Below are 22218 nucleotides of genomic sequence, written 5' to 3'. Positions count from 1 at the left end.
TACAGATAGCAGGTCATAAACGTTTTTTGTTGTTTTGTTCTACTCTCCACGAATATAGACATTTGATTGTAATCATACTTAAGGCGCTGTCCTGTGGCGTAGTAGAGGCGATATGTTAGTTAATAGATAAAAATTATTTAATCAATTCAGTTTATAGGCTAGGCTTGTTTGTCAAAGACGACCGTAATAGGTCCGATATTCGACCATGAATGCGCAACTGTTTCTGTCGGAATTAAAGTTACGCTAGTATCGAAATCATCCTATGACCGCAGGGGTGTCGATGGTGTTCTCGCGTTCGTTGATTGACATCGATACGGTTAAAAGGAAATTGATAAAGTTCGTAGGAAAATTACTAAGCTTCAAAGGGGTCTTCCTAACGTACTATCCTTACATATTTACTGGAAGACATCTACGATACAGAAACGGGCCTTGGTTCAAGGGAATTTAGTGACTGACAGTTGATTGGCTCTGATAAACGTGCTACTGTTACTGTTAGTCAGCATCTATTTAGGTCCGCCAAATTATTTAGTGACTTACGATAGCGCCAGAAATAACTTGTCCTTAAACTTTACAACGAGATACAAGTTAAGCTAGTATAGATCTCGATATCTGGAGAGCTGTTATTAACAATATTGTCTTCCTGTACAATAAGTACGGTTTACTCTTACCTCGTTGAGGTGTAATACGGGTAATAATTGAGGTGTTCGAAGTAATACGGGTTTTGTTTGTGTGTGTGCGTTTAGAGCGGTTAACTAAATATACATTTACTGTGAACGTATCGACGTAGACAAATGAATGATTTAATAATGATGATTTTCATTATTACTGTTAATTCTCTGTTAGGTATCTATGTAATTTTGAAAAAAGCTTCCGTTACAGCTTCGACTAGAATTGTTCAATTTCATCTCCATCGTTTCCTATATATCTATCAGTCGTATATGTTCAAGTTTTTTGGCTAAATATCCTATATTTACTAATTTCTATTATTCGATTTTATTTGCTTTGTTGTTGTTGTTGTTTGTTCTGTCTTTTTCTGTCATTTATTCGTTCACTTCTCGGACTGTCCTTGTCTGCGTCGCTGCACCCCTCCGTCATCTGCTGCCGCCATCTATCAAGTTCTTACATGAGAGAATGAGCCGCGAGTGCTGGGATTCCGCTGTTGTTGTTGTTGCTGCTGCTGCCGCCGCTGTCGCTGATGCCAACCGTGTGTTAGAGCCTACACTGCATTATCCGGTCACAATTTACCACACGTTCATTCCAGTGCGCAACAGCGACGCCGCTGCTGCAGCCTGCGCCCCCGCAAACAACTCTTCTGCTAGAACAGTCGTATGCGACGAGCACACTTTCGCTGTCGGCGACTGCTGGGAGCTGTTGTTTTTGGATCGCGACTCGGGCTCGTGGTAGCAGCTGCCAGCGATTGTGTTGCCCGGATCGCAGTTAAGGGGTTAGGGGAATCTATGCCCCGGCCCCTACCTGCGCTTCCGGGGGCATCCGAGCCCCCGGAGCGCGAGCGGCCTAACTCGGCCGCGTCGAACACGTCCCATCCGAAGGAGTACCGGATGATGGCGCTCCAGCAAATTCGCAACAGTCTCGAGCCGTTCGCCAACCAACAGGAGCAACTGCAGATTCATCATCATATGCAAGTTGGCGTTGGGGTTCCAGGAGTTGGACAGGGTCAGCCGCATCAACAGTCATCCCAACATCATCTGCACTCCGTGAAACGAAGCGAAATGAGCTCCGCCTCATCAACGGCCTCGGAATCGAGCTATGGATATTCGGCCTTCAGTGCGTTGCCTCAGAAAACACCAGTTCGACCACCGGTAAATATCACAGGAAAAATATTTGCAAGGAGGAAATATTTGAAAAAATTTGAATTTTATTTATGAAAAATGAATGGCCTTTTGCGCTTGTTTGTTAGTTTTAGTGATGCTTCTTGGTAACTGGTAAAAAAAAAAAGATGAAAGGACGCCCTGATTGAAAAAAAAGATGAAACTACTCTGATGAAGGTCTTGACTTGTATTCGAATACATGGCCAAGTTGTAAGCCCTGTCCGTTTGTTCTTCTGTATTGCTAGTTGACTATGGCTCCTAGTGCGGATATTTATCTAGTATCGTATAATAAAATACCGTAAATATAAATTAGCTCTGGTAAATTGAAATAGGAGTGAACTGCGTTCATGTTAAGCCTGCCTTCAGTCATTCGTGCCGAAGAACACATTGTGCACTGACATGTTTATTATACTCACAGAACGGCGGAAACACTTTATGACGTTCACTGAAATGATGGCAAGAATAATGATCTCAAAGATACGGTCGACAAAACTGTCTCTGACGGTTTTTTCATAACGCTATAATAAATTCAGTTTACTCAGTTTGGCGTAAGCCGGTATCAAAACGATTAATGCAAACCTGAAAGTTAATTTTTAAGTGAATCTTCCATGAGAAAACGCAGGTTCCAAAAAAAACATCAATTTCCGAAAGTTGTAGAAACTACTACTACTAATTTGAATGTAGTAATGTTAAACGATGAGCAACTGTTACGCCTGCGTGGTATTATCTAAGTTGTATCAAACCCAGCTTGGCAAATAACCACAAACGCTTTACTTGATTTCTGGTCACGGTGCGTTATCACTGGCGGCTGGATATTCTGCGATTTTAAGCTAAAATGGCGTTCAACACGCTAAGAACTCTAGTGTCTTTCACCGCTAAATGATCGAAATTGTGTGGCGTATAGCGCAGTAATTATTTCCATGGTTTACGGCATTCGTCGCGGCTAACAAAACAAAAGTGAATAAATACTGAACCACACCGGATTGTCGCAAATTTTGCTTAAATTCCAATTTCCATTAAAGGACTGATACAAGTAAACAAGTTTCGCGACGATATTCAGCAGAAATATAGAGTTTTCAAGTGGTACGCGTTCTTGGCTTGTGACTTAAACACCGAAATCTTTTGTAGAAAAAAATGCAAGCTTCAGTTCGACCTCGGAAGCATACACAAATGTATATAGCGCTGACTAAGCTTTATCTTCTAGCCAGAAATATATTCTAAAAACAATTATTCTTTAGTTAATATCTAACCTTCACTAGAAGACTGTCCTGTTATCTGAGGCGGTATGGCTAACAGCTAGCTTGTTTTGGAGGTTTTGACCCTTATTCCTTTGACATTATGTTGTTTTGCTTAATCTTTCTGTTCCTTCGTCACAGGAAATTGTACAGCGTTCACATTCATGCGGTCCTCGTAAACCTCCAGCGCGTCTTCCGCCGGAACAGCCGTCTCAATCAGACGAGCGACTTTCAAGTCTTACCAATGGAGCGGCGGCGTTTCAGCAGCAGCGTGCGGCTAACCAGAGCGCTCTACTCGGACTTAAGGCTCTTCGACTCGCGTCGGTGACGCCTGATCCAACTGGTACCCCGTTATGGGAGAAATTACCCGTTACGGTACCAAACTGCGCTACAACATCGAGTAGCGCCAATAGCGCAGCAAGCGACAGTGGCGTGGAGTCATCGCCTTCGACCCGTAGCATCCTTCCAGACCCTCCAAGGTTGGTTGGACTAGGAACAAATAGTTGTCCTAAACCGGACGGAGCTTGCGGCCGTCTCGTCCTGAAAGCAGGGGGTGATTTAGTTGAAACTCTCTAAATCGTAGCTCGATGTTGATGTAGCTAACGCCTAGAAAGCCTACCGTTACCAGGCTAACTAACGGTTGTTCGTGGCGATCATGCACGGCCATATATCAACAAAGTAGATTACAGAATAGTCAAAGATATAAAAACATGCTGATCCCAACGGAATGTAATATTCCTAAATATATGAGACGAATTGACTTCAAGCAATAGTTGGGACTAAAACTTAGGTGGCTACATGAGAAGAATACTTGCCCTGAGTTCGGCTAAAGTTAGTTTGATCAAGACTTTTGATGAAACTGGCATTGTTTTTATTGGCCGAACGATTTCACCCAGCTAACCAATGGCTTTATAGTTATAACATTTCTAGCTTGTTACGCGTTCCTTCTAACGGGAGATTAAGAAGTTTTAAAGAACCGTGCGATGTTCCATCAGGTGATTTAGCAATCTTAGTAATTAGGTAGGTCGTATCTATTCTCGTCTTTGACCCAAAAAGATATTGCCTATTCAATACCCTTTGTATTTTTCTCATGATGTACAACCGCTACTTTCGGAGCAGTTACCTGATAAGGTGGCCAATTCGCGTGGGCATAAGACATTCACGCTCTCTCGATCTGTAGAGAATCAGTGATATCTTTCGAGCTGTTTGTTATTCGAAGTAAACACTGTGAAATTCTTCAATTTAATGCAACAGAATCAGGAGCACCTAACCTCAGTAATTCAACAGGAAAGAACGACAAATATAATATTTGCGTTCAGCAGGGCCTTTTAATAGCGTGCAATGTTACGCGCGTTTCTTTAAAAAAAAAAGTATCTCATACCTCGGACCCTTCTTTTAAACAGCATTTTCAATTGTCTTATTTCGAACGCAAATGAAGCCAACTATCAGGCATCGCTTAATATAAATTGTAGTATTCAACTTGCTTCAAGTTCGTAGTTTTCTTTCTTCCTCCCGCGATGATGAAGCTCAAGATAATCAGCGACCAAACTAATCAATGATCTCCGGCCATTTACCTGCATTTGACAATGCCTCGATATATTTGAAGTTGCTGAAAAATTGCTAGTAAATTTGTATCTGCAATTAGTTTTATTTTTCTCGGTTTATCTTTTTCCAACGTCTGAGTTTTCCATCTAGCAGCATTTTAGCGATCTCCCCATCTCTCTCGATCTCAGCCAATTTTTATTTTACCGCCTTTCTGACCGCTGATCTTCGATCTCCGAATCCTTAGCAATAGTCGCACCATGCTGTCCGCCCTTAAGTGCCGTTATTTCCATCGCTACCGCATGCCGTCGAGTGTATCCAACGTCCCTCTAACTGTCTACTATTTGTTTGGTGCTGAACGCGATCTATGTAGATGCAAATGCCCACTGTCTACCTAGGTGCCATCCTGTATTCCTGTATTCGCTTGTCTCTCCATCGATTTCTATTGTTTGCGAACTTCCCCCCTAAACCTGTTTTTGTCCTTCTGTCGTTTTCGGGCCGTTGCTATTCAAATTGAATAGCCGTGTAAATCCAACGATGATGAACGGAAAAATTCCTGCCGGCAAGTCGATGGCATTACGAGCTGCTGCTGCAGGCATCACTGCTATGGCCGTTGGCATCACTACTCTCGGCCAAGAAGAAAGAGCCAGCATTGAACAGCGCCTCGCAGCGCGCCCCACCAGCACAGCTACTACCATTACAACAGCCGACCGCCCCTGGTCTACGCCCGTTTATCTATCTAACTGCTCGAGTCACATCCTACGATCATACCCGCCGAACTAGCAACAGCAGCGGTATCGGCGGTCGCATAAGCTTTTGTCACGGTTAACACGAGCGCGACTCGCTCAGCCAGCGGAAGCTGTTCCCATCATGGCGTAGTGGTAACGTGTTCACCTCTGCTCAACTTAAGGACATTTCGCGATGAGGTGATGGAGTCGAGGTTTGGGACCCGACGTAGACAAACATCAGTGCGGTTTCTATTGTGCTGCGACGAGGAGGATCGCCGCCGGCCTTCTGAAGTAGCAATGACTAACTAAAGCGACAGTAGCGTAATTAGAAGTAAAAAATTTGAACCATTTATTCAGCCAGCAATATTCGTTTACAGCTACATCATAACAGTTGTAAAGCCTACACAGGCGCCGCCAAACGAGTGCTTTGCGTACACTCTGTAGACGGCGCCGGTCACGTACCATTGTAACGCAAAGACCTATGCCTACCCGCGGGCGGGATCGCAGCGCACGTGGTGGGCAACACAGCGAGTCATCGTAATGCAGCGGTAGTTAAGGCGCAGACCTATTCCCCTTGAAAAAGAACCCCTGCTAATGGCATCTAATAGTGATGCTACTGTCTGGAAAGGTTTATTTCGAAATAGAGTACTTATTGAAATAGTGACGTATTCAGCTTTTTGAACGATTCAGGCTGCTTCGTCGGCTGGCTGGGAAAGGCTTAATTGTTTGTGGCGTGATATTGGTAAATGTTAGGCGTATAAACTGGGTGCGGGCAAAGATCTCTAAACCGCTTCAAGTCTCTAGAGCAGGACGATAACGTAAAGAAAGACGCTAACAACAGAAGAGGAAAAATAATTTTCCTACACGACGCGATCAGTATTTAGACGCATCCGGTTGCGTATTTCGTAGCTTGAGATAACAGGCTTTCTTACATTGTGCGGCTGGAATAGCGCAGTATCGTGATTGATCAGATGAGTTTAAAACCGTGAGAGATCGATTTTTGTGTGGTCGACTTTTTTGATAATCAAGACCCAGGCCGGACATACGTTGACAGTTCCGCTATTGCTTCCAATGATTTAATTTTAAAACAGACTTTAGTGCAGGTTCGATCGACGGCGGGGCTCTGGTAGTTCGAAGCAATGCACTTACGCCTAGACATTGTTTAGCTGTTTTAAGTTGGAAGTTCCCACTTTGCATCGATATGCAACGAAAAAATGTTCGTACTCGCATTAGCACCTTACCCCAGCCAGATACGTTTTGTCTGTTAGTCTGCTTACCAATCTCATATGCAGGTCTCTTCATTGTGAAGTAGGTTAATCAAAATTTAACCAACCTGCTGATTTTGGGGGATTTGTGTAGAATATACAGACTTAAATTAATGCTCTAGCGCAAAAAGAGAGAAGCTATGAGATCTTCGTTCTCATCAAATCAGTAATATTTGCCTTATATTACTTCGACTGATCCCATAAAAGGTGCACGTGAGACCTGAAGCATGCTTTCTTGGAACTGAACCTTACACTTACTTTGTAATTGCTAATCGGGCAGTTATCCCTGGGCCATTGGAGAGACGTCTCACTCTTCATTCACAAATGGTCAAAATTCGGTCCGTCCTTCCCGCCGTATTACGAAATAATGACGTGTGCTCATGCCGTTCTACTTCTATGTTTTCATGTATTGTATCGGTATTCACAAAACGCAGTGTTTGATATACCATAATATAAAAAACGTACGGCGTCTGCTGAATGAAAATCGACCTGTTTTCGTAGGATAAATACCGCTCTGTTCTACTTCGTAGTATCGATTGTTTCTCCCGGCGTCGTACCCGCCATGCTCGAACTCGCACGGGGTTTGTGCTGTGTGTAGGTTTTCGTTCAGGATCAGCATAACCTCATATGATGTCCGCATAGTAATTATGCGTACTGACAAATAACTCCTTTCATACCGACCCATTTCTAGTACACAGGTACTAACGTGTTACACTATTGTTAGCTATTATTATTAAGTCATTCGGTTGGCTCTTCCTTGCGTCAAGGCGCACGTTTTTACCATCATTATTTTCGGCTATGGTCGAAGAGACCTCTCGGCCTTAAATCCTACCCTTTTCTGTAGTTACATCGCGGTCCGCTGCCTGCCTGGGATTCCACACATTCCCGAAGCTACGATTGCGCACTTCGTCGCTCTTTCTCAGCTTGCGATAGCAGCAACTGTTCCTGACTGGTGCAGCTGCTCGTGCGTTCTCTATTGCAACAATATTCTTCGCTTTTCTTGGCCGCGCTGCACTGACCTGCGCGTGATCTGCTGACGATCTCTCGTTGTGTTTGCTCTGAGATTTTTTTTGTGGCGTAGATCTCTCTGGCTAGGGCAGATGCTGGCCTTATGAATGCTGACTGATACTAAGGCGTTGCTTGGCATCGACACAACGCAATGTACCTACCTACACAGACACGCGTAAGCTCGCGCGTACATCTACCGTACTACAAACTAAACAGCTGTATCGGTGCATATGTAGCAGCTAGAAATGGTTCGCGTCGACGGTGCAATACTGAATAACCTAGAAGTGTGGAAGTATATGCGTGTAACGTTTACTGTTACGACAGCAGCAGCGACACGTTCTAGTAATTGTTACTGCGGCTGCCGGTGCTGCCGTCTTTCGGTGTCTTGTTCGTCTGCGATTCGTCTTTATCATCATCGTTCTGGATGGCGATCTTGGTGGCTACACCGCGAATGAGGTCAGCCCAAGAAACGAGTGAAATTCGACCAGCAGCAGCAGCACCAATGACGACCTCAGCAAAGACTATGTACATGCTGACGGTGATGACTTCTCGGATTCCTCGTAGCTTCATCTTCGTCGTCTGCGTTCCTGTAAACCGGCCACAGCAGCGTAGCTACGAGTTCTTTGGTTGTCCACTTTCACGCAAACGCTCGCGTTCTCTGCTTCTCTCTCTCGGTGACCTCCTCTCACTCGTTAGTGCCTGAAACAGTAAAGAGAAGGCCCTGTCAGGCCCTGCGTACCTTTGGCCTCTCTTACGGCAGCAAATAGCAAGAGTACTTGCGAGTTCTGCCTCGGACCGCTGTCTGTTACCGCTTTGGTTTGAAAACCAGTCACTTTCGCTAACCGGGTGCCGGCGAGTGGTTCTAGGCGGGTATCGGTAGCCACTTCGACGTTGGCGTATGTATACAATGACTTCGACAGGCAGAGGGTTCATTTTGGGACGACTCATAAACATACGTTGTTTCTGCGCGATGTTATCCTACAGGGAACCGCGCACAGTTGCTAAACCTCAGACAAGCTTTCCTCTCGGAGAAGGAAAAGCTGTGCAAAAGGGAAGTAATAAGGCAGGCGGGGGGGGAGGGGGGTTCAGGCCACAGAAATTGTAAAGTTTCTGAGTAGAGGCTCGCGTAGAAGAAGACAGTAATAGGCATAGATACCTCATAGATAGTCTGTCAGTTTGCGCTCTGCGGTGGTAGGCAAAGAGAGACTGAGCAGGCGCCGATATTCGGGCCTTTGGTCTGACAAACGGTTGGTCACGTTAGTAGCGCCTCGTTTGCCGTACCTCTCTTTTTGGCAAGGGCTACATCTCGCATCGTTGTTCGAAGCAGGGATGATACAACTGTGTAGAATAGTATTAAACGAAAAAAGTGGAAGTAAAGAGGGCTCGTGAGCTTTCGGTAGATGGTTCGATTGGATGTTGGATCGGTACCGTCCATGCACTTATTGTTTTCATCAATTACGCACCCTTCAGAGGGTTGGCTTACTTTTCTTATTCTATCTACTCTGTTAATCTGAACGACATCTTCGATCGGAATATCCCAAGCCGCCTTGAGCGATACGCACGACAGATTTCAACGCAGAATTAAACATATCAGTGCTATGGTTCGCTAGAAATGGTACCGTAGTGCGGCAATAGCGGTGGCATAGCAACGGTACCTAGACGTTTCGACGAAGCGCTGCAGTATAACAAAGAGAAATCTTGTTGTGTTTGTAGAGCACCTAAGTACCAGTTGCGTGTTACCGACTGCCATTGAATTGTTCTGCTGTACAGCTTCATAATGGTTTGTCAATTCCTTCGTGGCGAAGAGCACGAAAGCGATATCGGTCAATGAGCGGAACCCATGTGTGATTCAAATCATTTGCGGGTCGATTGCAGGTAGTTCTTCATTGCTAAACGGAAAACTCGAAACTCGGGACGAGTGTAAAGCAAACAAGTGTCATTGAAATTATGGAGGAGCGCTGTTGCCCCTAGATGAGGTTTGCAGCAGGATGATCACACACAATAGTCTGAAACGGTCTCATGAAATTTGGCATCTTACAGAGCGATAGAACAATACCGACAAAGTGCTCCAAGCAGGTTTGTCGCAGCAGATCGTCAGTTATCATTTGAGTTATAACTGGAGTTATACGGTGGCTGAGCCGAAGTTAACGAAGCAAAGAACATCGTACACGACGTGGGGGCCGATCACGGAATGCTTTAATAGGCGCTCTTGCCAAAAGGACAGTGGCTATTTGTTTCGCAGAGATCGCTCGTCAATATGAAGGTTATCTACTCGTATACAGATTCTTGTAGTCCACCCATTGTGATTAAGTACGTAAGCATTATATAAGCCACTATTTTATTATTAACAGCGCTAACTTCTAGACAATGGTTGGTGATCTGTCATTGGAGTAACTCGACGTTCCGGTGTAGTGTACAGGGTGTGAATTATCTGTGTGTACGTGTGTGTATGTCGAGTGTTTTCGTCACAGGGACTACGTCTAACCTGGAAATAGGATAGGTTTCCCAATCAGAAAGTGAATGTATGCATTTTCTCCACTGATTCCGCTATGGTTGTATGACATGAATCTTGATCTTGTGTAGCCAGTAGCGCGCCATGCCCGTCCTCGTTACACAACAAGATTCAAGCGTCTTCGTTAATGACCGTCTGAAATGGAGCGTTAACGTCAGCGGAATTTCCATTGTCCGAGTTTCGTCGCTTTTGCATTGGCTATTGATTGATTGAATCTAGAAAAGAGGTAGACGAAGCACGACAGATTGGTGCGCGCATGTAAGCCATATTGCTTTCTGATACTTGAAGAAATGGGTCGACGTGATATATTTCATGTTGTTCAGAAAGGTTCCTAACAGATTAATTTAGAGTAGCGAACGAAAACAGCTTCTAAATTATCTTTCTGTAATAAAAATCGAATAAGACCAGTATCAGAATGGATCAATTAGACGCTTAGCTTGGCGCCAAGTTACTGTTTGATTAAAGTTTCAGTTTGCATGTGACGCGCGGTAATTGTTATTTCACTGTGGAACAGATTCGGCTAAATGCGACAAATTAATCTGTCGTTTATGCTGAATTCAGGGTCTAGGTTGCTTCATTGCCCACAGGGACCGATTTGTTGATTCACATAAACGTCATACGTATTATTCCCATAATTTAGTGCCTCGTTGCTTCACCCATCTTGTCAATATAGAGCAAGCTGGTACAATGATACGAAAAAGGACAGCAATTGGTTCATAAACGTACCCTACGCGCTGGGTCTTTAATGCTTACACGAACGTTCCGATTTGCTTGACTCCATATTCCAGATTGCTGCAGACGCCCGAATATTATCAGCCGCCGGCGCCTGTGCTTTATCCAAAGAATGTCCCCTCGGGTGAGCCGCCTCCGCCTCCACCCCCGCGGCCGGACCGTCATCCCGGACCCGCTCATCCGGCACCCCCGCCTATTCAAGGTCCAAAACCTCAAGCGGCGGTTGCCAAGAAGTATGCAAGCCACAGCAATCACGGTCATCAGATGGCCGTTGCCGGCGCTGCTGCAAGTGTTCAATCGGGAGGCGTGCCTCAACGGGAGCCGCCGCCTCCCTACACAATATATTCCCCGCCAAGCATATCCTCAACGTACTCGGCACTTTCGTACGCCAGCTCATCTTCCGGTAAGTGTCTGCCGCCGTTGGAGCTCATGTAACTTATCAATGCCAGTATTCGAAAAATGGCTGGATTTGTTATCATCATAACATTAGTCGTATAAAACATCGTCTAAGGACAGTAGCATCCAAAGTAAAATTCCAAGCAGATTATCAGCACGCTTCGCCAAATGTAGAAAGGTAGGCGTAGAATCCCTAGATAAGAAATACTTCAACTTAGAGCTAATTCATTAAACAATTAATTACCATGAGTCTGTATTAGTCGCAGCATAACTCTCGTACTATGTTGTCGTAGTGAAAAAACAGCTGTTTTTGATTTCCATGAGTATAAGCCACATGCAGAAGACGTATTACAGACGTGATGGAATGACCCGGACCCATATTCGAACATGTTGAATTCACTTTTGGTGCTAAAGATAATAGGATTATGTACTAATGCTATCAACGGAGAAATGCCGTCTAGGACGTCATCTAACCGTTGCGATGAGCGATTCTTTTTTGCGAAATCTCAACCAACGCTTTTAATTCTGTTGACCTTTGGTTTGACTGCCCATTCACAATGTCCATATGTGACTTCGTTGTCTTTTCGAGGTGAGAGATAGGTGAGATTAGCTCACTATCCATCATCTCAGGACAGCCGAGATTGTAAATCTGTATGCAGACACAATCGGTTTATGACGAAAGAAACATGACCTACTTAGATCTGAGAACAGGTGCTACCATCGCGAGCAGGTGCTGCCTGGGCTGGGCCAAAACTAATTGCTTAAAAAACACGAAATCGCATTAGTTAAGATTTTTACGGCGTTGAGCAAGTCGCGCAATCCGCTAGGCCGAGGCGTATATACCTACAGGTCAATGGATAGTCATATTGTGGAGATAGGAGACATGGCGTATTTCTTGATATATATATACACCTGCTTGATAAAGTAGGTTTGTTGAATTGTAGCACCTCCTCTTATTTCTACATGATATAGCCGTCTACTGAACGAAGCGACAGTGAACTCTCTGCGTGCAGAAGCACAACAGTATAAATGACTGTTTCAACCCTGAACTTTTTACGTTTGGACAAACGTACTACGCACTAACGCAAACAACGGTTATGTGAGTTAGAATGAAATTAAAGCTGTCGTACTATAACTACTATTCCTACCACTGTTTCGGTTTTAATATCTGGCACTGCTCAAGGTTTAAGTAAAACTCGAGACGGTTCGAAATGATGTACTAATAATAATGTAATGGCAGCAACGTGGTACTAACCGAAGGGACACAGAAATGGCCAAGGGTCGAATCTGGGCGTAGACAGTACTTACATTTTTTTAGTGAAGATTTATACATTTACCGAAGGTTTGTAGTGGGCTTTGATGGTAGATGCTATATCCACCACTACAACAATTACTATAATTAAACAGATGGGTCAGTAACGTGATCAGCCAATGGTCATTGCGAGTTGATTTCATGTGGCTTGACGGAAGCCTCTTGGCAATATAATTTTGTACTCTTACCAGAACCATCGCGCCGACATTTTGTAAAATGCCTCTTACCACCCGCGACGGACAAGTGGTAGCGTGACAACATCAGTATCCGTTGGACACGATGGACGCCGTCCTCGCAACGTCACACAAGTGAAAACAGACTTTACCAAGGTCGTCCGATGGACCTCTAGGACAAGGACGGACTTGGCTGTTTCTCGATAATTGGTCTATTCTAGCCTGCTAACTGACGACTTAATGAATTCTAGCCCTGTTTGCCTATAACCTTGCATGCTGAAGGTGGTTGGCGGTAAATATTGGCAGTAGAAATTGCTCGGCCTTTTTTCCCATATTGTAATGTGCCAGGGAATCATTTGACGATGCTGCAGCTGATTTTGGCAAGTGCTCCCACGACGATCCCTTCACGATAGTAACGTCAAGAAAGCATATACGAATGCATTTATCCATCTGTGGACTGTCGCTCTTTAAGAGCTACTAAATGTAGTACCTATGTATGTGCGTATAATTCTGGATAGAAGTGCCACGATGCGTCTCTAAAGCTCGTCTTTAAGGCAAAGGGACGGGAAGGAATTTCAGACCTCATCAGTCGGGTAGGGTTGTTTTGCAAATCGAGTCGCAAAACGGCCTATGACCTACAAGATTCGTCCTGGAAGGGGCTCATTTTTGGATTATTCATAGTTGGCATAGCACAACCAGCGTCAGTTTATTGCCCTGCTAATAAATTCACGTAAAGTTAATGCCGAGACGCGTAGATTAGACGATTTTTTTAAATTTAGCCATACTAGAAGTGGTGATAAATAGAAAGGACACGTATTAGTAGGCGACTGTAGAAAACCAGTCACAGCCATCAAACTGCTATTGCTTCAATCAAGTGCGATTAGACACGCTCTATTTTTGACTGTCTCGCTCTTCGAACTAAGCATTTGTTCCGATCAGGTAAAAAGGCCCAATTGAAATTCCTTAGTTCCAACGTTATATCAGAATCACTTCACGGCCGAGATCTATTTTCTCATGTGCCCTTGATTTACCATTCGATGCCATCCGTTATAATTTGGTCTTTTTATACTTAATAGGGATGTCCACTTAGACTGAATTAGTGTGAGCTCGATTTTATGGTACTTTGCATATCTCATTTTCTTTTCGCATCCTCTTACGGAACCACTGTACCACTGCGACACCATGCGGCTGTCTATGGCTCGACATCTCTTCTTTGTTTGTCCATTTATTGGTACCGTGGCCGTTATTGTCGCTAGACTACAGTATCATATGACCATACATTCTTGCTTTAGTCCACGACCGGCTGAAACTCGTATGACGACTGCCATCAGCGCCTAGTCATCCTTCTATCGGCATTTGAAAGCGGCAGCCATGGGTTTCGTAAGGCATTATCTGTTTTGAGGTATTTTTCTATTTCTTCTTTGCTTCTATGTTATCCTACGACGTCTGCAAGCATCGTTGTTTCCGACTGAACCTCATCATAGACATTCCATATAGCCTTATAGGTTTTGCCGGCGCTCGTTGCGACAAACTGGTTTCGCGCGGGCCGCGGGCCTGTTGATGTTCAATTCACTTTCTGTTGCTCTTTTTTGCTCGCAGCGTAGTCGATGCGTGCGCGCACGTGCTGACATCTACTAACATTAGTTCATATTGCGTGCTACCCTTATTCAAGTGCAGTCGGGCTCGTTGCAGGACTCGATAGCTCTCGCGATAGCTTGCTAGTCCTTTAGCGTTTCCTGCCCGCGTTCACGGGTAGAGGATAGCTCTTAATGTTTTTTGCCCTTCTCCTTCTGCCATGTCCTGTGTCAAAGGCTACGACGAACTGCCTACCCACCCATACTCGCGTATGGTTGTAGATAAACGACGGGTGTACTCTACTGCTCTGCAACGTTTTCTCCAGTGCGTCTTGCATGATGTGTCGTTCGTTGGAAGATGCATTCCAGCATTACTGTTACCAATACCGCTCGTGCTACTGTTCTTGATTCTACCAGTAGGTAGTACTCTAGTCGCTATCCCCCGGTATGGCCAGGTAACGTCCGCCGCCCATCGTCTGCGTAGCCAGGGCTCACCCAAACGTTCTATGAGACCACCGCGTGTGCAAGTCAACCACCGCGTCGATAACCGCGACTATGGCTTAACTCGTAAGAGACTTTGATAAAGTGTCTTACGGTTATGATAGTATGACCAGTTAATGCAGCCGTCAGCGGCTCACATATAAACGTCCATAAAACAGAGAAGCACGCCGTAACGGGGGTTGAGTACCATCATACAGAGGAGCAGAGTCTTGCCGCAAGATACGGTATACGACGATTTACGAGGTCTTGGTTACTAAAGCTGCTACGCTGATAGTTATTACTAAGGTACCAATTTTAAAGCTCACCATATTCACCATGCGGTGCTCGCGCTGCTACACGCATTATTTAAGCGGTGACCGCCAATATAAGCTTATTTCTCTGCCGCACTATATGGCGCTGCCGGGTCAGATCTAGACCGGTTAGTTTAAAACGCGCCAGGGGCAGCAAGAGACAGCAAGACGAAATGAAAACGATATAGCACCAAACGACAGCGGCGGCGGCGGCGGCGACGGCCTTCCAAAGAAATGTGGCGTTGCGAAGGACTTACGCTTTTGCTCTTCCTCCATCTGCCTCGGTCAGTCTGTCGCTCAGTGCCTATCTTCATACGGCTTTGTACAGCTCTGAAACATGCATGGTTCCCTATACTGAGTGTCGAGCGTTAATACTTTACATGTTAGACAACAGCTTTCTGTTTCCGCGCAGTCACACATGGGACAGGACGCGTTAGAACGCAGTATTGGTATATACAGATGACGATTAGAGCTGAGTTGGTTCCCTTCTGTAATGAGTAGTATTGTTAGTACTAATGGCCTATTGCTGTTAAGGCTGCTTGGTCACTTAGAGTTTTAGTCGTGATGATATCGAGAATCATAATAACAATAACAATAGCAATAATAATGAAAATAACAAAAACAATTTTGACGATGATGACGACGAAAGCAAGAATAACAAAATAATGATATGACAACATCAAATGACGAGACAGCACGCTAAGTGCAACCTGTTTGGGTTCCTCCTGCGAGGTCTGTTTCCAAGCACCATATAGCTTATCCCTAGTAAAACGAGTTAGTTTTGCATCAAACGTTTTGCGCTTACTGTTTTAGAACTTTTGATTTTTGATTGATCATTACTGCACAATGCGGTGATGATAAGAACAAAACAAAGGATTAGTCACGACAACTTGTTGGATTTGTGCTTCCTTTGATTAAGGGTCGGGAGACAATCGTGAAGTCTCTCGCTAGCGGGCACAGTCGTCGAGCTCGTTAGACACTGCGTATCATGCGAGTCTGCCCAACGAGCCAGTTAATCACTGAAATATAGTTTAGATAAACAGAGGTTTTGACCGATTGTTGTCTAGAACCATAACGGCCATGGTTTTAATAAGCGTAGGGGTAACTACTGGAATAATTTAAATTGCCGGTTCAGTTGCAATTGCCCTAAGTAATAAAACGACAGTAAAGCTTAAGAGGTATAGCTTGATAACGAGAAATTGTTGTTAGCTTTACGGCGTTTTTTTCGCAAGGATATAATTTGCTGTCATTTGTTCGTGTCGTAGAATTGAGGTTGTATGCTAATTATCACAGAATTAGCAGTTTTTACGATATGCTACAGTAGATGAAATCTTAACTTTTTAACAAAGAATAGGTCGCATTTTTACCCTTCTAACAATACATCTATATTTTTAGACTATTAATAAATTATAGCGTTTACTTATAGTTTGTGGACACTGTATCTCGCTTGCACTCACTTGGTTAGGTGGTCGACTATCTCCGACTAATACGGGTTCGTCATCGGAGTGCTCGATACCGATTTTGCCACGACGGACACCTCCACCAAACCCCCCAATTTCTGTTTCACCGCAACCTTCAGTTGCTTCGCTTGGCTCCAGCATAAGTTTGTCAAGCTCGACATTATCCTGTCCATCAAAGCCGGCTGCCAACGGGGCTTCAGGCGGCCACTGTCTGCAGGCCGTTCCTCCGCCTCAACAGGCCGCATCGTGGGCAGTGAAGAAGGCAAAATCACAATCGCCAATCATAATGCATAGCGTGAAGGCGACTCCAATTCAGGTTAGTAGCCGGGTAGAAGATAATAATCATACTGAAAACGAACGCCTCATTCTTTATATGTACGTATGTTTATGTACGTTAAACGAATCCTCTAGATCTTGAAACTAAAAAATAACAGCTATGAAATAGGCTGTGTATTTATTATTTGAGTCATACCGATCCAGCTCTGATTTTAATGATCGCTGGCACGCTCTTCACTAACGTCTATTATTATAAACTCCCTCTGTTACTTCATCTTTGCTTTTTGCAGAAGCCTGTCCCACAGACAGCGGTGGCACCTCCAAGTCGGCCTGTTCCCCCGGTGCCGAGTGCTGGAGCTCCGGGCAGCGGAGCTCCCAGTGTCGTTGGCGGAGTTGTCCCAGCGGAAGGCAGAGCTGTCCCAGCAGCTTCCGCTGCTTCAGGGGGCTACGGCACTCCACCTCCATATCCGTGTGCACCGCCTGCTTATCCACGTCGGGGCTGTACCGGCATTAGCGTTGCTGACCAGCAACCCCCCTATATCAGCAGTACCCCACCTCCTTTGCCTCCGCCAAGAACCGTTTCGCCCCCATTACCTCCGCCACCGGGCAGCAGTTCAGTTAGTCCTGCTCCTGGCATTTCCGCACCCCAACACCATTCGCTATTAGTTGGCTCGTCCGGTGGAGTTACAACGACAATCAGCGGAGTCACCATCACGGCACGAGGCGGCTGCAATAACGACAGCGGTGCTCCGGTAATCCACAACAGCCATCACTGCGTGGTGCCAACACAAGCTCCGTCGCCCTCACCCTCCGCTGCCGGATCGATTGCGTCGCTCTCGTCGTCACTCGCTTCATCGTCGATTCCGACGAGCGAACCGCCCAGCTATGCGTCGTCAGTAGCGGCGCTGGCAGCGGCCGCCAGTGCCGTGGGTCACAAAGCGTCGACGCCATCATCAATCATCACCGTAGGCCATCCCCATTCGCATCAGCCCCCTCCAACTCCTTCGCACCAACAGCAGCAGCTCTCCCAGGCGATCCCGCCACCACTCCGTGGACTCTCCTCTGACCTGGTTACGACCGTATCCAGCATGTGCCAGAGTCAAGTGTCTGCTCTGCAAGGTAGGAAGAGGAGCGAGTTCAATGGCAATCAAACAGTAGCAAGGCTAAAAAGTATCCCTGATGGTACAGTAACGGTAACGTGTTCATTTACTAAGTTCAAGACAGCTGTAGACACGCGATCGAAAGAGCCGTCTAAGACCGTGGAGCTAAAGCAGCACAAGGCGTAAGAATTCGAGATATTTTTATAGAGGCAGACCATTTCGATTGGACATTGATAATGATGACAACAAAAAGTTAACAAAAAGACAAGCGCAGATATGTCATTTTTGTTGTTAATTCTGTTAGTTGTGCGTAGTGTCTTGATAACATAGGCCTGCCGCGGATTTTTATGCGGAGTGTTTAAATATAACAAACTCTTGATGGAATTGGGCCTTTGTAAAGCGGGGAGTCATCTAGTTGACTGGTTTAGTTAGACGTACCAGGTACTCTAGTAAAGTGTTATGAGCACGAAAACTGTATATTAAATTTATTTGGTCGCCTGCTGTTTAGAGAATATCATTGAAGGCCATAAAACGCGAGGCCTACCCTGCACGTTTCACATTGAAAGTGCATTTAAAAGCCTTGGCTGTACAAGCACGACGCGAAATGCAGCTTTGTCTACGCTCATAGGCCGACAAGTAGCTAACATTGTGCATCTAATCATTCATAAGTCGTCAACGCGCCGAGCTGTCTCGTCTGCATTGACGACCCGGCAGCAGTCGCTTCTTATTTGCTTTCGTCCAACAGGGAAAATACACAGATCTATCAGATCTATCGCGAAAATAACTTGCAGCGCCCACAAAAACGGGTGGGCACGCATCAAGACGTCACAAAGCTTCACGGCCGCTTAGTAGTTTTAGTTTCTCACGTTGCATGACAAAAGTCGCTTGTGCCATGAACGAGAAGAAATGTATTGAGGTGAATTCACAGAGCTCGATTGAGTTGGCCCGATGTTCTGATCATAGAGACGCATCTATCACTGTCTCTTGCTCAGACACTTTGTCATAGGTCATACACTATTTAATGAGTTATAGTAAAATCTTTACAAGTGTTGTGATGATATTTTGTTATATACAGGAAATTATCTTGATTATTCCAAATGCTGTTATTGCCTTGCGTCTTTGTAATACATAGGTGCAGTTGTTTGGAACAAAGTAGACGGGGCATATATATATTCGTACTTACGCTTAACAAGCGAGCCCACGTCACACACCATATGCGTTTGTCTTCAGGATGAGATGAAAAACATCGTTTGGTTTCGTAGTGTTAGCTGGGTTCCAAAATTGAAAGCAACATATTTATAAATTGACTAAGTATTTACAATGCATATTTAGTCGGAAAATTTCAAAGTGAAATTAATGCACGACGGGTATTTTTTTGGCGCCATTGTAAACTTTTTTTTTAAATTCCGAGATATAATAATATTCGCTTTATTTAAACCGATGATCAGAGCAGGAAGAAATATGTTATCGCATTTAGAATGCAACGCACCATGTCTAGTAGTTTGAGTAGCCTCTTGTTTCTTTACTTTCAGGAACGAATCACAGCCAAGATAACACGAATGTGGACAGCTCCAGCTCTCGGTCCGAGAGCCCCGTGACGGACTCGTGTTCGTTCTTGGTCGCGGGAGCTCCGCCGGGTATGGCTCCATCCGTGGGATGTCCGCTACCAGGAGTTGGCGGAGTGCCCTATCCGGCTCCTGGAGCCGAAATCGGCGTCGGCTCGTCGTCGAAGGACGCTGAGAGCGGCGGTTCCGAGGAGCCGATTCGACATCAGTCGCCCATTCCGCCGCGGAAAAAATGGTCGATAGAACGCGACGACACCAAAGTACGCAACTACAGTCCCGACGCATACAAGTTTTTTATGGAGCAGCATGTCGAGAACGTGATGAAGAACCACCACCAGCGGCAGCAGAGGCGGCAACAACTCGAGACGGAAATGGCCAAGGTGGGCTTGTCGTCCGAGGCTCAAATGCAGATGCGTAGGATGTTACATCAGAAGGAATCGAACTACATTCGGTTGCGACGTGCGAAAATGGAGATTAGCATGTTCCACAAAATAGCAATCATCGGTATGGGCGCATTCGGCGAAGTGGCCCTCGTTAAGAAGGTCGACACCCAGCAGTTATATGCAATGAAGACTCTACGCAAAGAAGACGTTCTCAAGCGAAATCAGGTGGCGCACGTCAAGGCCGAACGTGATATTTTGGCTGAAGCAGATAATGAATGGGTGGTAAAGCTATATTACAGCTTCCAGGATCAGAACAGTCTCTATTTTGTCATGGACTACATTGCTGGGGGCGACATGATGACACTGCTAATTAAGTTTGGTTAGTACAATATAGCACCAATGCATACGAACGACCATTTTGTGATCGTATTTCACTAGAAAATTTTGAGATACATAACTTGATGATTCGCGTATGATACAAACTATTTACTTCATGGAATAAACGAATTGGACTAACAGTTATTTCGCTCCTTCTTTTTTTTTGTTATTCAATGGTTGTCACCAGGCGTGTTTGAGGAGTCCTTGGCACGGTTTTACATCGCCGAATTGACGTGCGCGTTAGAAAGTGTTCATAAACTCGGATTCATTCACCGCGATATCAAACCCGACAACATTCTGATCGATCGAGACGGGCATATCAAACTGACGGATTTCGGTCTCTGCACTGGCTTTCGGTGGACACACAATTCCAAGTACTATCAGCGGGGAGGTGACCACGCCCGCCAAGACTCAATGGACTTCAACGCGTGCGAAGAAGAGGATTGTTCGTGCAAGAAACCCCTAGAACGCCGCCGTCGAAAAGACCAGCAGCGGAGTCTTGCCCGAAGTCTCGTCGGTACTCCGAATTATATTGCGCCTGAAGTACTGCTGAGACAAGGGTACGGCCAGGCGTGTGACTGGTGGAGTGTGGGAGTCATTCTTTACGAGATGTTGATAGGTCAGGCGCCGTTCCACGCATCGAAGCCAGCCGAAACGCAATACAAAGTGATCCACTGGGAGACCCATCTAACGTTTCCACCGGTACCCCAGCTGAGTCCCGAGGCAAATAGCCTCATTCGAGCATTATGTACCAGTCAGGAGAAGCGACTTGGTGTGAAGGGCGCATACGAGATTAAGGCTCATCCTTTCTTTAGCGGCATCGATTTCGAAGGTGGAGTAAGAAAAACTACTGCACCATACATTCCGCAGATTCGTTATCCGGCGGATACGTCGAACTTTGACAAATATGAAATGCCGTTAAGCGGGATGGATGACGCTACCAAAGGTCTGAACGGGATGCCACCAGAACGTGACGGCGATCATGCCTTCCTCGAGTTCACATTTCGACGTTTCTTTGATGATGGCGGCCAGGCTTACCCATTGCGGTTTGCCGAACAAATTCAAGAAGAACAGGAAACTCCGCAAGTGGATGCCAAAGGCAACCCTGTCTATGTATAGCATTTAGCTCCCGTTGTCGATTTGATCTATCGTTTTACCTGTAAGGGATGAGGTTGGCAAGCTGTCACCTATGGTGTGGCGAATATTCCAGGCGGCACCTGAACATGAACAGATTTTATATAAATATAGTTGGTTATATCATAGGCGTTAACAGCAGCATATAGAGAGATTAACGCTCGAGTGGAATCGTACTTCGATAGGTTACCGGACATATTCGATAGGCGTGATGACCGATAAGAGTGACTCCAGAAAACTATAATTATTGTCGTCTCACGCCTTATAAACAGATCGCACAAAAATGTCGTCAGGGCCACGTCGAAGTTCCCCCCGGTGTATATTATATGGTCATGTGAGTGGTCTAGCTACCGTAACCCGTTGAGAAACGATCAGGGAGTTTATGTCGAAAGTGGTTCTATGCTATATAGAAGGCATTGACGGTGAGTCAATAGCACGGGTTACCACTGTAAGTGACGGGGGAACATTTAAGAGGTACGGCGCTCGTCGGATGACACGTATCACGGACGTGAATAATCTCGTTTGCTTTGCTTAGGCACTCAATTCAGATTTAGTAATATTTCGTTATTTTTCGTAGTTAGGCATTTAGTTGTACAGAAGGTATTTAATTTGGAGAGAGAGAGAGGGAGAGAGGGGGGAGAGAAACAAACACACACCCACCCCACACACTCACATATACACACACACATACACACACATACACCCCCCACACCCACACATACACACAACCTACACACACACCCCACACCCACACACACGCAACCCACACACACACAACCCACACACACACAACCCACCCACACACAACCCACCCACACACAACCC

At 45.3% G+C, this 22218-nt stretch overlaps 1 protein-coding gene across 2 annotated transcripts in view; it reads left to right on the top strand.

The window, feature by feature from the left end:
* wts (serine/threonine-protein kinase warts) overlaps positions 1 to 22208 on the top strand; it is a 31513-nt gene extending 9305 nt beyond the window's left edge. Inside the window, exons 2-8 of one of the 2 annotated variants that reach the window (XM_022840655.2) lie at positions 1117 to 1820; positions 3206 to 3543; positions 10908 to 11254; positions 16563 to 16873; positions 17124 to 17952; positions 19466 to 20260; positions 20447 to 22208. In XM_022840655.2, coding sequence (XP_022696390.1) covers positions 1329 to 1820; positions 3206 to 3543; positions 10908 to 11254; positions 16563 to 16873; positions 17124 to 17952; positions 19466 to 20260; positions 20447 to 21378 — 4044 coding nt within the window. In that variant the 5' untranslated portion in view covers positions 1117 to 1328 and the 3' untranslated portion in view covers positions 21379 to 22208. Of the gene's footprint in view, positions 1 to 1116; positions 1821 to 3205; positions 3544 to 9021; positions 9918 to 10907; positions 11255 to 16562; positions 16874 to 17123; positions 17953 to 19465; positions 20261 to 20446 lie in introns of those variants that run through there. The other variant, XM_022840656.2, reaches the window with a different exon arrangement.
* The last annotated feature ends 10 nt before the right edge of the window (positions 22209 to 22218 follow it).

This window comes from Varroa jacobsoni, unplaced genomic scaffold (genome assembly GCF_002532875.2).
Source record: "Varroa jacobsoni isolate VJ856 unplaced genomic scaffold, vjacob_1.0 scaffold_880, whole genome shotgun sequence".
Classification (NCBI taxonomy): Eukaryota; Metazoa; Arthropoda; class Arachnida; order Mesostigmata; family Varroidae; genus Varroa; species Varroa jacobsoni.
Note: the sequence above shows the minus strand (reverse complement) of the source record. Positions and strands in the feature narration are given on the sequence as shown.